Here is a 13,564-nt window from a genome sequence, read left to right on the forward strand (position 1 = left end):
TACTTTTCAATTCATTGATTTAAGCCCAGCCGAGATATTTTCAGCCAAAGCAGGAAGCTGAAGTCAGAAGGCTTGGAGTTTGAACAGTTTTCACAATCTTGGGCAAACATCTGATTTCCAAGGAAGGACTTAAAATTTTCTTTGCATGATCAGGGGGCGTGATCATGCTAGGAAGACCTCATGTCATCTATGCATGCTGGCTAACTGCATGCAAGGTGTGAGTAACAAGTGGTTACGGGAGTAGAAATAAAGTTCTAGGGCAGTTTTGTCGTTACCTCGTCCTCTAGTTGCTGTAAAACTAACGTTCCAAGTCTCATTTTAAATTGCATTAAATATATCAATGGTAAATGGTTTGCTTTTTAATGTAAATTCAACGAACACAAGCAGATTTAACTGCAACCCTGAAATCTTGACTTTGTCGACTCCATTTTGCTTTTTCGGAATAGCTCCGTCTTCATCAGACGAAGTAAAGTAAATTCTGATTGGTTAATAATTCAGACGGGCACACACCTGTTTTTCACGGCGGGCAACTTGTAATTTTAATCGGCATGCAGGTGCAGCGGGGACTACGGCATTATCGATTTACACATCGCTCTGAGCTTCTGGGTCATCCTATAGATATTTTGAAATTCTGCATGATAAAATATCTGGAGAAATCGGGTACATACACAATTAGTATAGGCAAAGAGCTATAAAAATAAATGTATTTTATACTTCTTTGGTATAGGAGGGGAAGGTTAACAAGGAGCTGTCGGTGAAAAACGTCGTCAGACTTATCTACAAGATGGAAGGCAAATCTTCAAAATTCAACCTAGGAAATATTACCGTCAAGAAATACATGGATGCCAATGCCTTTTTAAGATTATACAACGTTGACAGATTGGACTAGTTTCCAAGAATCTCGAGAAGGAATCAAGAGACCGACAGAAGCAAAGGAAGGCGACATAGCTTCTCTTGTCTGTCCCAATAAATTATTCTTCTTTTTTTACAAATTTACCATTGTATGAAACTTTAACACCAAAATATGAGAAATGATCAACAACCTCTAGTATACTAACCTCAAAGCTAAATGTTGGAAGATTACGTAAACCAGTTTTACTTTTCAAAACACCGTGAGCAATTTTTGTCTTAGAAGGATTAACTTGTAGATGCCATAAATTACAGTAATTTGGCATTGCATTTAATATTTTTTGTATTTCTTCGTCCGACTCAGCAAAATTTACTGTATCATCAGCATATATGAGAATGTATAATTTGAAGTACATTTAAACATCAGAGTCACTCAAAGTATCATTCACAATGTTAGACAGCATATTCAAACCACTAAAATGTTGTGAAAGAAAATTATTTAAATCATTCAAATTAAGAGAACAATACGGGCGACCTGACGATCACCTGCATGACTAGTAAAAAATTCAAACATCTTTCTAAAAGAGTTTACTTTGACACCAGATTTAGCTTGTAAATACATGTTTTATATAATTTTAATACATTTATCATCAACATTATTACTAAGTAGTTTCTGCCAAAGTGCATTGTATTGATGCTATCAAACGCCTTTCTATAATCGATAAATGAATAATATAACTTTTTACCTTTTTGATAAATATAAATCAATTAACATTTTCAGAGAAAATATATGATCGGTGATACTATATATTTTTCTAAAACCAGCTTGTTTTTCATAAAGGATATCATTGCTTGTGAAAAGTTTGCCAAAACAACTAAGTATAGTGATTCCACGATAATTGTCTGGGTCATCAATACTACCCTTATTCTTATTTATAGACAAGATAATCCCGTTACTCCAAACTTAAGGAAAAATTCCAGAATCTAAGATGATATTGAACAAATAACAAAATACATCCAACATTACATCAGGTACATTTTTCAAACATTCGTTCAACACGTGATCAAAAAAATGAGGATGCTATAGGCATCGATTTAAAGTCATATTCGAAAGAAAATATGTAATTTTGTGTAAAGAGTGGCTCTGTTTAAACTCATGACCTTTCACATACGAAGTAAATGAACGCACTACTAAGTTATAGATGACTTCTGGTCGCTCAGTGCGGTGCGGTCACAGTCTTACATGGCATTAATCGTTGCCAGTTCAGCAAAGAATAATTACAAAACTATGATAGTGTAGTTTAATAATAAATTCCCCAAATGCATTTAAATGTAATCAAACAACTAACGATGTACATGGCGGACGTATTAGATATAAAGTCACCTATAGATAAAAATCGGGGTTATCTATGAATATCTTAACATCGATTGTGTGTAAACTGAAAGTTGAGTGATATGGATATAAAGGGATTTGTCATTTTTGAGAATTTCAAGTAAAATAATAATAATAATGATGATAGTTTTAAAAACAATGGATATTGGTGCATTCAGTTGGCTGTTCGTCTCTATATTTCTATCATGTTTATCGGTCAGTAATGGTCAAGGTGTGTGTACGGGTATAACTCCGTGTAACTGTAAGTTTGAGAACGGACAATTTCTTCATCTAGATGGTATTGCGAGAACAGATGGAGCACCGAGGTAACTTTCAAATATTTAAATAAATATAAAACTATTTTACAGGTAAAAGGCAATATTTAAAACAGGTTTTCCATATCCATGTCCTAGCGTGCCAGGGTCTTATTTCTTTGACTCCTAAAATTCTATAGTGGTCTTAGAACCGTTGTCAAAGGAATGAAACAGAGCACACTGTTCTGCAGTTGTGCTCAGTCCTACTGGAATATCCACTGCGGATGCATTCCATTGTCCTAAATATTCATCACGTGGCTGTTCTAATTTAAACATTCCAGAAACCTAATCCTTTTTTTTCACTCGCTGACAACTGGGTATGCTTTCGAGCAGTGAAAAAAAATAAGGGTCAGGTATGTGAGGGTAGGGTGGAAGTTGGGGCGTGGGGGCATAGCACATATGCGACCGAGGAAAACTCGACCGACGTGTCCACTGATAAAAATTGATCATTATATCGCTACCAATTGTGATATATCTAAACTTGTGTATGTAAACCTTATTGATAATCACATATCTGGTGTAATGATAAAACATTTTTATTAAAATATTTACATTCGCCCTATTTTTTTCTATAGAAAATTATGTCGTTCATTTCGTATGAACAGCAAAAGGAAAGGCGCGAAAGTTCCGTCATGACTGCTTAGTGATAACCGACGGCCGTTTTTTGATGACGTCCTCGTATAGTCAGGGAGAACGTTCCTTATGACGTCGCAGTTGTTCCGTCTGGTGAACAGAACTGCTTGGAAGCTTACTTTTATGTTAAATGCCACAAAATATGTGCAATTTATAATATTATCTTTGTAATGTAATGCCTAAGTTTATAATTTTCTATTTTTGTATTTCTTTCGGATAATTAAGATAAAAATTGTACATTTCATAGTCAGACAAAACTTTTCAGATCTCCAGTAGCTCAAGGGTATGAACATGTACACATAAGTGAATTCTTTTCTACGTATCCTTATTAGTGGTCAGGAAGTTAGATAATGTGTCTGCTGTGTTTTTCCTGTATAAGCCTATATAAACTCGATATTCTCTGTGATCGGGGGAGCAGTCCAGGTGACGGGATAGAGCCGACATGGTCCCGCTCTCAATAAGCATTGTTAAAAGCTATTTTGAAATACATTTATAATCAAGAAATGTTGTCAATAGATTTGTAAATAGAACTGTTTTAAAAGGCTAACTGAAATTGATTATATCTTTGAAATTCTACCGAACGTTATAAGTAACTGTGCATTGCTCTTCGTAGGAAATAAAAATGTTAGAACTGTCATAATGGTGTTGTGTTTTCAAAACAAACTTCAGGTACATTACACTACCTCTTGTTTACAAATGGAAATAAAATATAATCTAAATATAAGAAATGAAACCCCTTTTTTCAGTGTTAATGCGAAATGAACGTCAGAATAAGATCGGCAAATTAAACATATCGCGCTTCGGCAAAATTATGGATTTGCCTATCCTATTCTGTCGTTCATTTCGCATGAACACCGAAAAAAAAAATCATTTCATTTCTTAATATGCCGACTGTTGCAATTTCCGTCATGAACATAAAATATGAGCCGTGCCATGGGAAAACCAACATAGTGGCTTTGCGACCAGCATGGATCCAGACCAGCCTGCGCATCCGCGCAGTCTGGTTCGCTAACGGTTTCTCTGATTGCAATAGGCTTTAAAAGCGAACAGCATGGATGCACAGGCTGGTCTGGATCAATGCTGGTCGCAAAGCCACTATGTTGGTTTTCCCATGGCACGGCTCATATATTAATTAAGAAATAATTTATAGCGAAACTGTGCTTAATCAATATTTATACACGATGGGCGGTTATACGTCGGGCGTAATAATTTCACGAGAGCGTGCCCTCAGTTTGAGAAACCGTTAGCGAACAGCATGGATCCAGATGCGCAGGCTGGTCTGGATCCATGCTGGTCGCAATTGCACTATGTTGGTTTTCTCATGGCTCATTTGGTGGATATCTTCAAAGGTGCACATAATAATCTTTGTAAAAATTGAAGTAATATAACTCAAACAGTGATTTGTTCTTGAATGAAGCATTGTTTGTCGTTCCGGACGCTAATTATTTAATTACGGGGGCTGCTATACCTCCTTCGCATCTGAAATTACATTTTGGGATATATCATTTCTTAAATAAAAGAGAAACGTTTCATAGATGTCTATTATACTAATGGTTGTAAGGCTTTTCAATAAATTTGTTTATGGTTGAAAGGTTCTTCCAGATGTTCAGTGTAATAAGAGATGATATCATGATATATTGTAATGCTGTTGATGTATATAATTTTGTTTCCATTAGAACTACATTGTATAAGAAGTCTGTCTTTTTCAGATTTGTGAACGTGTCAGACAAGCACGAGATGTCATACTCGTGGAACCCGTGCTTCAATTTTACAGAAGGTGCTTGTAAGGAGGTGGCGGTATGTATTAACAGAGCCAAGCATGACCCCGTCCTTTTAGTGACATTTTAATTAATTAATATCTTTTTTCTTGCTGTTGATGTTGTTTTGTTTTGTTTTGTTTTCTGGCTTGACAACAATATCAACGAATATATAAAAAGGGTGTTACGTAATACTGCCATGTAGGTCAAATAATAATCATATCCGGACTGTAGTATTTACTTAAAATGGCATGCGCGTCGAAGTGAGTTTTAACACACGAAAGTGTAGTCTACATACATTCTAAACACGAGGCCTCGTTTGTTTGAATCAATATTTGACGTTAATGAATTTTTAACTCGAAAGCACAGGGTATCCGTGGCGGTCAGTAACCGGATATTATGCACGCTTGGGTTACAGGATTCTGTCCTGAGCAATTTTGTTACTATATATAGTAACGTCAATATCTTACAGCTTTGCCTCTGTTATTTTACACAGAATTCTGTTTTTTATTACTTATTATATAGAACATCTACACAAATACACAAAATTATAGACATTGCGAATGCTATATGCTGTGAGACAGAAGAACCGCTTGACATATACTAGATATCTGTCTGGGGTTTTGCAGCGTAGATATAGACTTGGTTTGGCATTCGTGCGATTGATGGACTTCTTTGTTTTGACTTTGTTCTAGTGGTTTAACGTCACACCGACATAGTTATAGGTCATATGGCTACTTTCCCGCTTTTTATGGTGTAGAAAAACCCAGGTGCCCTCATCAAGGGCGAACACTTTCCGTAAGCCAGCTTGATGGCTTTCTCATAAAAAATTCTACACCCCTAAACAGAGTTTGGAACCCACAGAGGTGAAGGACAAGTGATTTGAAGCCAGTGACCTAAACCACTTGGCCACGAAAGACTACAGTACTTAAAATAAAATAGTTAAGTTACACTTCTGCGCTGAAAATGACACGAAAACATCCTTAATTTCATTTAGCGATTTCTACATGTAGACAGAAATTTTATTTCTTTTAACGAATTGATAAGTTAAGACGTCCGTCAGATATTTAAGTGCTCCTACAACATTTGCTGACCCCCAGTTGGCAAAATTGATATAATACAAAGTAACCCGTAGTATGTCCACACTTTTGTTTCAGATGTGTGGAATACAGCCATCCATACCACACGTCCTATAGTTAAACTTGATGTAAAGTTATCCACACTTTTGTGTCAGATGTGTGGAATACAGCCATCCATACCACACGTCCTATAGTTAAACTTGATGTAAAGTTATCCACACTTTTGTTTCAGATGTGTGGAATACAGCCATCCATACCACACATCCTATAGTTAAACTTGATGTAAAGTTATCCACACTTTTGTTTCAGATGTGTGGAATACAGCCATCAATACCACACGACCTATATTTATCCCTCGGCTATCAGAGCACGGCAAACTTCATCACTAATCAGTCTGACAACTCTGTGACCCTGGTATACAAAACCCAAGGAAACCCTCTCAGGTAAGGTATACATGTATTTCATTCATTTGTCAGAAGCAACCGACTTAGGGATGTGTCATAAAATGTTTTTTATTGAACTTCTGCGTTTAAACATTCTCATAATTTAGATTTTTAGACTTACATAACTCATATAAAATGTTCCAGACGTCTGTTAATTCTCAAAACATATCAGGGGTTTCTTCCTCTTTACTACGGATTTGCAGTCAATGTTCTGAAACGAGGACAATGTTGCATTATTGCGTGACGGATTAAGGGAAGTTGAATTAAAGCCAAGTGTGTCTGGCTTTTTAGCTCACCTGAGCAACAAATATTGGATCGTTGGATGTCCGTCTTCAGTCCTTCGCCGAAAATGTTTTTAAAGAAGATTTAAACCACAAAGCCACTTTCAACCAAACTCCACACGGACTTTCCTTGGGTCGTCTTCTTCCCAACTCCTTCAGATCTAGGTCATCCATGCAGAATTCTGGTTGCCAAGACAACCATAAAGAAAAGGTTAAAATATCTTCTCTTCAGAAACCCTTGGTCAAATTTCAAGATTATTTCATTGTAATGTTCTTTGAGTGTTCCTCTACCCTAGTCGTCAAGCCATGTTGATTGGTTTATACATATGGCCAACATGGGATGGCGCTAGTTTCCTCTATATGGTTATTCTTTGAAAATAATCTCTTCTGAAACTGCTGGCCCGATTTTAAAATAATTAACAACACACATGTTGTTTAGGTATCCTTCAAGCCATATCAAATTGTTCAAAAACTTGGCCGCTAGGTGGCGGGATTTAATTTCTTATCATGACTATATAGAACAATTTTCTCCAAAGAAACAGCTAGTGCAGCCTCAGCAGTTTTATTTACAAAAACAGATGTGGATAACAGTCTGTAATTACTGTTAACTCTTTTAATTTCCTGATTACGAAATTTCTTGATTTTTGCACAAAAAAAGAGACAATTTTTGTGGGGTTATAAATTAGTGGATTTCGAGTTTTTAAGAGAAATTGAATGGGAATTTTACATGCTCTATAGGGTTTAATTTCTAGGAGTGATGCAACCACAAAGTTCGTGAAAATAAGTTTTCTACGAGTATCAATGATGCTACAGTATATGGAAAAATATTCACTAATTAGTGTGCTTTTTGCAGAACGTCTTACGTGTCCTTAATTTGTGTGAAAGGAGATGTTAAAGACAATTATTTCAAAGCTATTGGGCAAAAACAACAGTTATCTACAGATTTTGTATGTATATCAAATCCCATGCTAACACTTCTCCCTCATATGTCCAGCAACTATAATGTACATGTATTCACAGAAAGCAATTGTACCATATTCCCTAAATTTCACAAATCTTTTCCAACCAACCTGATATTGACTGATTGGATAATTCAAATTCATAGCGAATTTGACTGGTCGGATTATTCAAATACATGTATATCGCGATTTTGACCAGTTGATTAGTCAAATTTAATAAATCGCAATGTTAACTGGTTGGTAGGCGTTAGTCCAACTCGGAACATAATGAACGGACCGTCAGGGGAGGTAACTGGAGTCACTGATTTGGACTATGTAGGCGTTTAGTAGATCTGCAGCTTGCAAATTTAAACCACACGCTGTTTTGGAATTTTGCTATTCGAATTGCAAACAAAACAAGTTCGAATTGCAAATGCAGAATACAGTTTGCCGTGTGCAATTCGAATTGTGAACTGCATACTGGAAGTGCCCGCCCGCTTAGCTCAGTAGGGAGAGTGCAGATCTACGGATCGCGGGGTCGTGAGTTCGAGCCCTGGGCGAGGCGTTTGTTCTCCATGACGATTTCATTCGTCCTTCACTTCTGATTCACGTGGGAAAGTCGGCAGTTACCTGCGAAGAACAGGTTTGTACTGGTACAGAATTCAGGAACACTGGTTAGGTTAGTTGCCCACCGTTACATAACTGAAATACTGTTAAAACGGCGTTAAATCCAAAACAGAAAAAAAAAAACATACTGAAAAATGCAGACCAGTTTAGCGCCAGTGACTGACAGTACCTTTCTAATACGCTGCAATTTTTACGCTTATATTCGTTTATTTCTTATATTTAGTTATTTTATTAGTTATAGGTTAATTTTTCTTAAATATGTTAAATTTCTAGGACAATTTAGTGTTAGTTTATCTTGCCAAATATTTGAATACATCCCTCAACACGACATTTCTCTTGAAGGTAGCCAAACACCTAACATGAACGTCTGCACACTAGCATCAGGACCATATTCTATTTTCTACATATTGATACAAATACATGTGTTATTATATCTATTTATGCCATATTATTTATGAAAGACTGCCGTTTGGTCATTATGATATTATCCTTAGACATGTGTTTAATCCTATTATATTATTATGTACCCTCAAGCAAAAAATATGCATACAAAAAGGCAGACTATTGCAACAAATACACCTTGTGGATTTTAAAACGTTTTCTACATGAAACTATAAAAAGTGCTCAAAAGTAGTTTTAAAAGAATCAAATAATCAGTCAAGGTTATATTTGCGGAAAATTTATATAAAAAGATTCCATTTCTGATATTAAAACTGAAAACAGGTTGATGCTATATCCTTGTTGAAAGTAAGAAAGGTAACTGTATATAAACTATTCCTAAATCCTTTGTCGAAAATACTGCTGACTAATAACCTATTACCCCTTAAGGGATATGGTAGGTCGGCAAAAAGTATCGACCCTTTTCGTTAGAGAAGGGGACTTCCCAGTGATGCGTGTATGTGGTCGCATGGTCACATTTTTTTTCCGAGCCCCTTTTTTTATCTGCGGTGAGATATGTTCCGTTGGCAGGTCTCTAGTGTGGTGGGTAGACAATTTTCACTGACCATTCATTTAATGTTCAGTGTGAACTCTTCACAGCTCTGAGGACTACTGACGGAACGTTAATCACTGAATAGTGTTCACGGCTGTCTGTATGCTGCCAACTGAACATTTCTCAGAGGCTAGTGTTCACAGTATGCTGAACGTTGCCTAATGAACATTGCTCAGTTGCTAGCGTTCACAGCACTCTGAACGCTGCCAACATAGTTGGCAGTGCTCACGCACACTAAATTCTACTTAATGAGCATTGCTCAGTAGCCACTCTGGACATTGCACAAGTTGTCATTCTTTGCGAACACAAAGATAAAATAGGTATCAGAAATTAATTGAGCTCTCATAAATTAGTAAGTGTAGAATAATGTGGTTTTGTCTTTTTTGAAAATTCTACAGTAATATTCTAGAACGAATGATTTTGGCTTTACGACGAATCGACGCAAAAAATTGGGATCGTATATATGTCGCCAAACTAGTGTTCTAGAATTGTTCTCAGCTTAACATACTATAAAAGAGGCTTAAGTAATTGTACTTGTTATTATAATCACCTATAACACTTTTAAAAAAGAGAGTGTGCACTTTTTTGCATTTTTCCATTGTGCGATTCCAGCTGCAAACCAAGTTACTGCCTTGCAAATTCAAGATATATTTTGAACCGCGACCCGCTTTCGAATATAAGAGTAGTTTATTAAATACCGCAGCGGAGCCCTATTTCACCTAATTTAACATTTAGTCTTTGGTTCGGACTGACCAATGCCGGACAATTTAAAACATAGATTTTAACTTTACTTTCGTTTTCTCATATTTTCGGAAAACCTGGTTATAAATAACTGACATATTTACTTTACTTTCGTTTTCGTATTTTCGGAAAACCTGGTAATAAATAACTGACGTATTTTCTGAAATGTTATATGGGATTTACGTGACATTTTCTGAAAATGGTTATGAACGGTTGTTAAGTTACGTGTAAACAAATATAGCGTATTTCACAACACAAACGTAATTGATTAGCACCAGAACCTTCTTTGCTAGCATAAAAAAAGCCGCATAGAAGCAAATAACTTTATAGTGCTGACTTATACTTACAACAACAGAACAGAAAGGAGTTTTAAAGGACTATAATGTAATTTTATATTTTGTTATATTCTTTTTACTAATTTTAGACTATTACCCCGCTGCTTAATATTTTAATATGAATTAAACAATGTATTTATACGTTGTAGAATACGTAAGTGGTACAAAATTTTAAGAACTTTTCTTTATTTCATTTCAGGAGTATTCAAGAGTTTTACCGAGTTTATCGATGGTCTGACTGTATATTTAAGAGAAAAATACCCCAATGACCACAAAATACAGAAATGGATTAATTAAATATTGCAAACAATATTACAAACTTCTTAAACATACGTCTGGAACCGAACGAATTACAAAAATTTCAGGAAGACAACGAACATTTAAAACAAGATATAATAAAAATTACAACATCAATTGGCATCGAAAAAAACAACAACACGCACTACAAGAAAAACCAGATACAATGAAGTAAAAAGAAATTGGAAGAATCCTTCTCGACGAACGAAAAAAAAACCGATGAATTTACCCGCGCCCCATCAACTTCTAATGAATGTGCCGAATGTTAGAAATGCTGGATAAATTGATACGCTCAGATACAAGAAATGTAGTTTTAAATTCATGTAAAAAAGGAAAAAGTTTTAAAAAAAGTTAAAATGTTAACAAAAAAGGAAAAAAAAAAGGATTTATAGTAACACTTAAAAATTATAATTTTAATTATTCATTATCACATTGCAACTTTTTAATACGTTTGTATGATTTTGCAATGAAATATAATAACATTTTAAAATGTGCTGTATCTATTGAATATATTACAAAAATTTTACAACTATTAAACAAGGTATTACAAGTTTAAGTACAAACAACTAAAATCACTCAACCGTTTGAGTATGCCATAGGCATATGCTGATTGAATATCATAATACTTTTATGTTATGAAATCACTCAACCGTTTGAGTATACCATAGGCATATGCATGATTAAAATTATTTATTAGTTTACATTGTTTACTCTCAGTGTTTTATACAATAAATCATAAATGTTATACATTTTGTAACATTTTATGAAAAATAAACAATAATATTTAAAAAGTGTACTTGTTTTGTTTTGATATTGTATGTTGTTATACTTTAACCCCAGGTATGTAATATCTAAATACTTCTTTCGGTGGGGAAAGTCCAAATGGGTCAAACAACTGAAATCACTCAACCGTTTGAGTATGCCATAGGCAATATGCATGATTGAACATACATTTTTGGGGAGTATTTTGGAATATTCCCATTATATTAATTATTCTATTAAATAAAAACACAGAAATTTAAATTTTAAAGTTTTTAACTCAAAAGTTTTTTTTAAATTAGGCAATATGGATTTATATTTATCCAATACAGGTTCATCCGATATGTAGAATCTAATGTAACTATCCGCCAAAAGCGAAAATGTTACTTCTGTAGATGTTGAATCGTCATAAGGAGAATGTCAAACATTGTCCCTTGTTTTAGATTAAATTTTAATTTTTTCTTATACATGATATTAACTGATCAGTGTCAAAGTCCTCAGTGCCTCAGCTGCTAATTTACATTATCAAATTATCAAAAATAAAGCATCATCCTAAAACCTATTATTCCGCCACCTAAATTAAAATGTGATATTGGGCTTTTAGTCGGTTTATACGATTCACCTATGGGTTTGATCCCGTTAATAAAATCTTAATATCTATTATATAAATTCCAGGTTTTTAACTATAAACACCACTCAAAAGCACATCTAGTACTTTATTTTATATTTTTGGTTATGAGTATAAAAACTCTATAATCTACGATAATTCCATATCCAATTTCAAATATTTTTAAAATTTAGTTAAAACCCCGGCCATATTTTTATATGTTGAATATATCCAGGCACCAGACGGTCAAAATACTTTTTCATTTGTATGTAATCAAAGTATGTTTATAATAGTTTTCCCGAAGGAAAACCATTCATGTCCCACTTCCTCTAGCCTTTCTTCTATTTTCCTGTCTTTCTTTTTAAGTTTAAGAATCATTTCAGCTAAATCATCAAGTCTTTTTGTTGTAGAAAACATCAGAAGCAGATAAACTATCAACAGTATTCTTTGTCTAGCTAATTGTGTTTCTTGTTTTAAGAAAACATTTTTTACTTTGTAATTTCTTGAGTATTAGTGGTAAATTTCTTCGACATTAGCGGTTATTGCTTTAGTATTAGCAGTAATTACTTGGGTATTAGCAGTGATTGATTCTCCTTGTTTTAGCTGATATTTCAACTACAGAGTCCAAATCATTTATTATTATTTTAATTTTATCATTAAATTATCATTAAATTCATTAATATTTTTTTGTAATAAACCTTTAAGTTTACTTAACTCTTCGAAACTTTATTGTGGACGTGCATCAAATTATTAATCAGGTCTATAAGTTGTTTCTTCAAATTTTCTAGCTGATTATTAATTATGTTAATTGCTTCAGTATTAGCATTTAATTAACTCCCTTGTTTAACTGATTTTTCAACTACAAAGTCCAGTTCATTTTTTATGTTCTTCAACTTTAGAAATTAACTGCGTCTATCTTCTTGTATTTTTTTTGTAATATTACTTAAGTCTGCATACTTTTAAAATTGTGACGGTTGTCAACAACTAATCCAATTTCAAATTTTGGGTTTTTAAAGTCATCTATTTTAAAATTTGAGCTCTTTTTAAAGTCCTCTAATGCTGTGTCATGATCATCACCTCTTTGTAAAGCTGCCTTTTCCAGTTCAGATTTATATTCTGCAATTTTATTTGAAATTAATTCTAATAAATTTTTAGCTTATTTTCAGTTTCAGTATTTAGTTTATTTATTTCTGTTCTGATTTCTAACTGATACATTATTTTGTAACTTTTTCTCAGCTTCGTAATCTTGTTTTTTAGTTCTTCATGTTTAATCTACTATCTTTTAATTCGTGAATTTGGAGGGAATAAAATGTTTAAATTAACTCGAAATACTTCTTTTAGTTATCATCTGTCAAATCAGATTTCTCTTCAAGTTTTTTAGCTTTCATTTCTTTTTAAATTTTACCTTGTAATTAAAACTATTAATAATGAATTTTTTTAAAAATTTTTTGTTAATTCTTCAATATTCTTACTTCTGTTTCTAGTGTTTGTTTTATACTTTTGACATCTTCAAGATTATAGTCATCTATTACACTTTGAAT

General features: G+C 33.9%; 2 protein-coding genes across 6 annotated transcripts in view; one reads left to right on the forward strand and one right to left on the reverse strand.

Annotated features, from left to right (window-relative positions):
• The window catches only part of LOC123531822 (serine/threonine-protein phosphatase 6 regulatory ankyrin repeat subunit A-like), a 45,679-nt gene extending 45,241 nt beyond the window's left edge, over positions 1-438 (reverse strand). For all 5 annotated transcript variants that reach the window (XM_053517545.1, XM_053517547.1, XM_053517543.1 and 2 more), the window contains exon 1: positions 276-438. In XM_053517545.1, coding sequence (XP_053373520.1) covers positions 276-329 — 54 coding nt within the window. In that variant the 5' untranslated portion in view covers positions 330-438. The remainder of the gene's footprint in view (positions 1-275) is intronic.
• A 1,826-nt stretch (positions 439-2,264) lies between these two features.
• LOC123532202 (uncharacterized) overlaps positions 2,265-13,564 on the forward strand; it is a 31,604-nt gene continuing 20,304 nt past the window's right edge. Inside the window, exons 1-4 of the mRNA XM_045313580.2 lie at positions 2,265-2,547; positions 4,878-4,965; positions 6,314-6,447; positions 7,582-7,675. Of these exons, the coding sequence (XP_045169515.2) occupies positions 2,360-2,547; positions 4,878-4,965; positions 6,314-6,447; positions 7,582-7,675 (504 nt within the window). The 5' untranslated portion in view covers positions 2,265-2,359. The remainder of the gene's footprint in view (positions 2,548-4,877; positions 4,966-6,313; positions 6,448-7,581; positions 7,676-13,564) is intronic.

Source organism: Mercenaria mercenaria, chromosome 11, assembly GCF_021730395.1.
Source record: "Mercenaria mercenaria strain notata chromosome 11, MADL_Memer_1, whole genome shotgun sequence".
Lineage (NCBI taxonomy): Eukaryota > Metazoa > Mollusca > Bivalvia > Venerida > Veneridae > Mercenaria > Mercenaria mercenaria.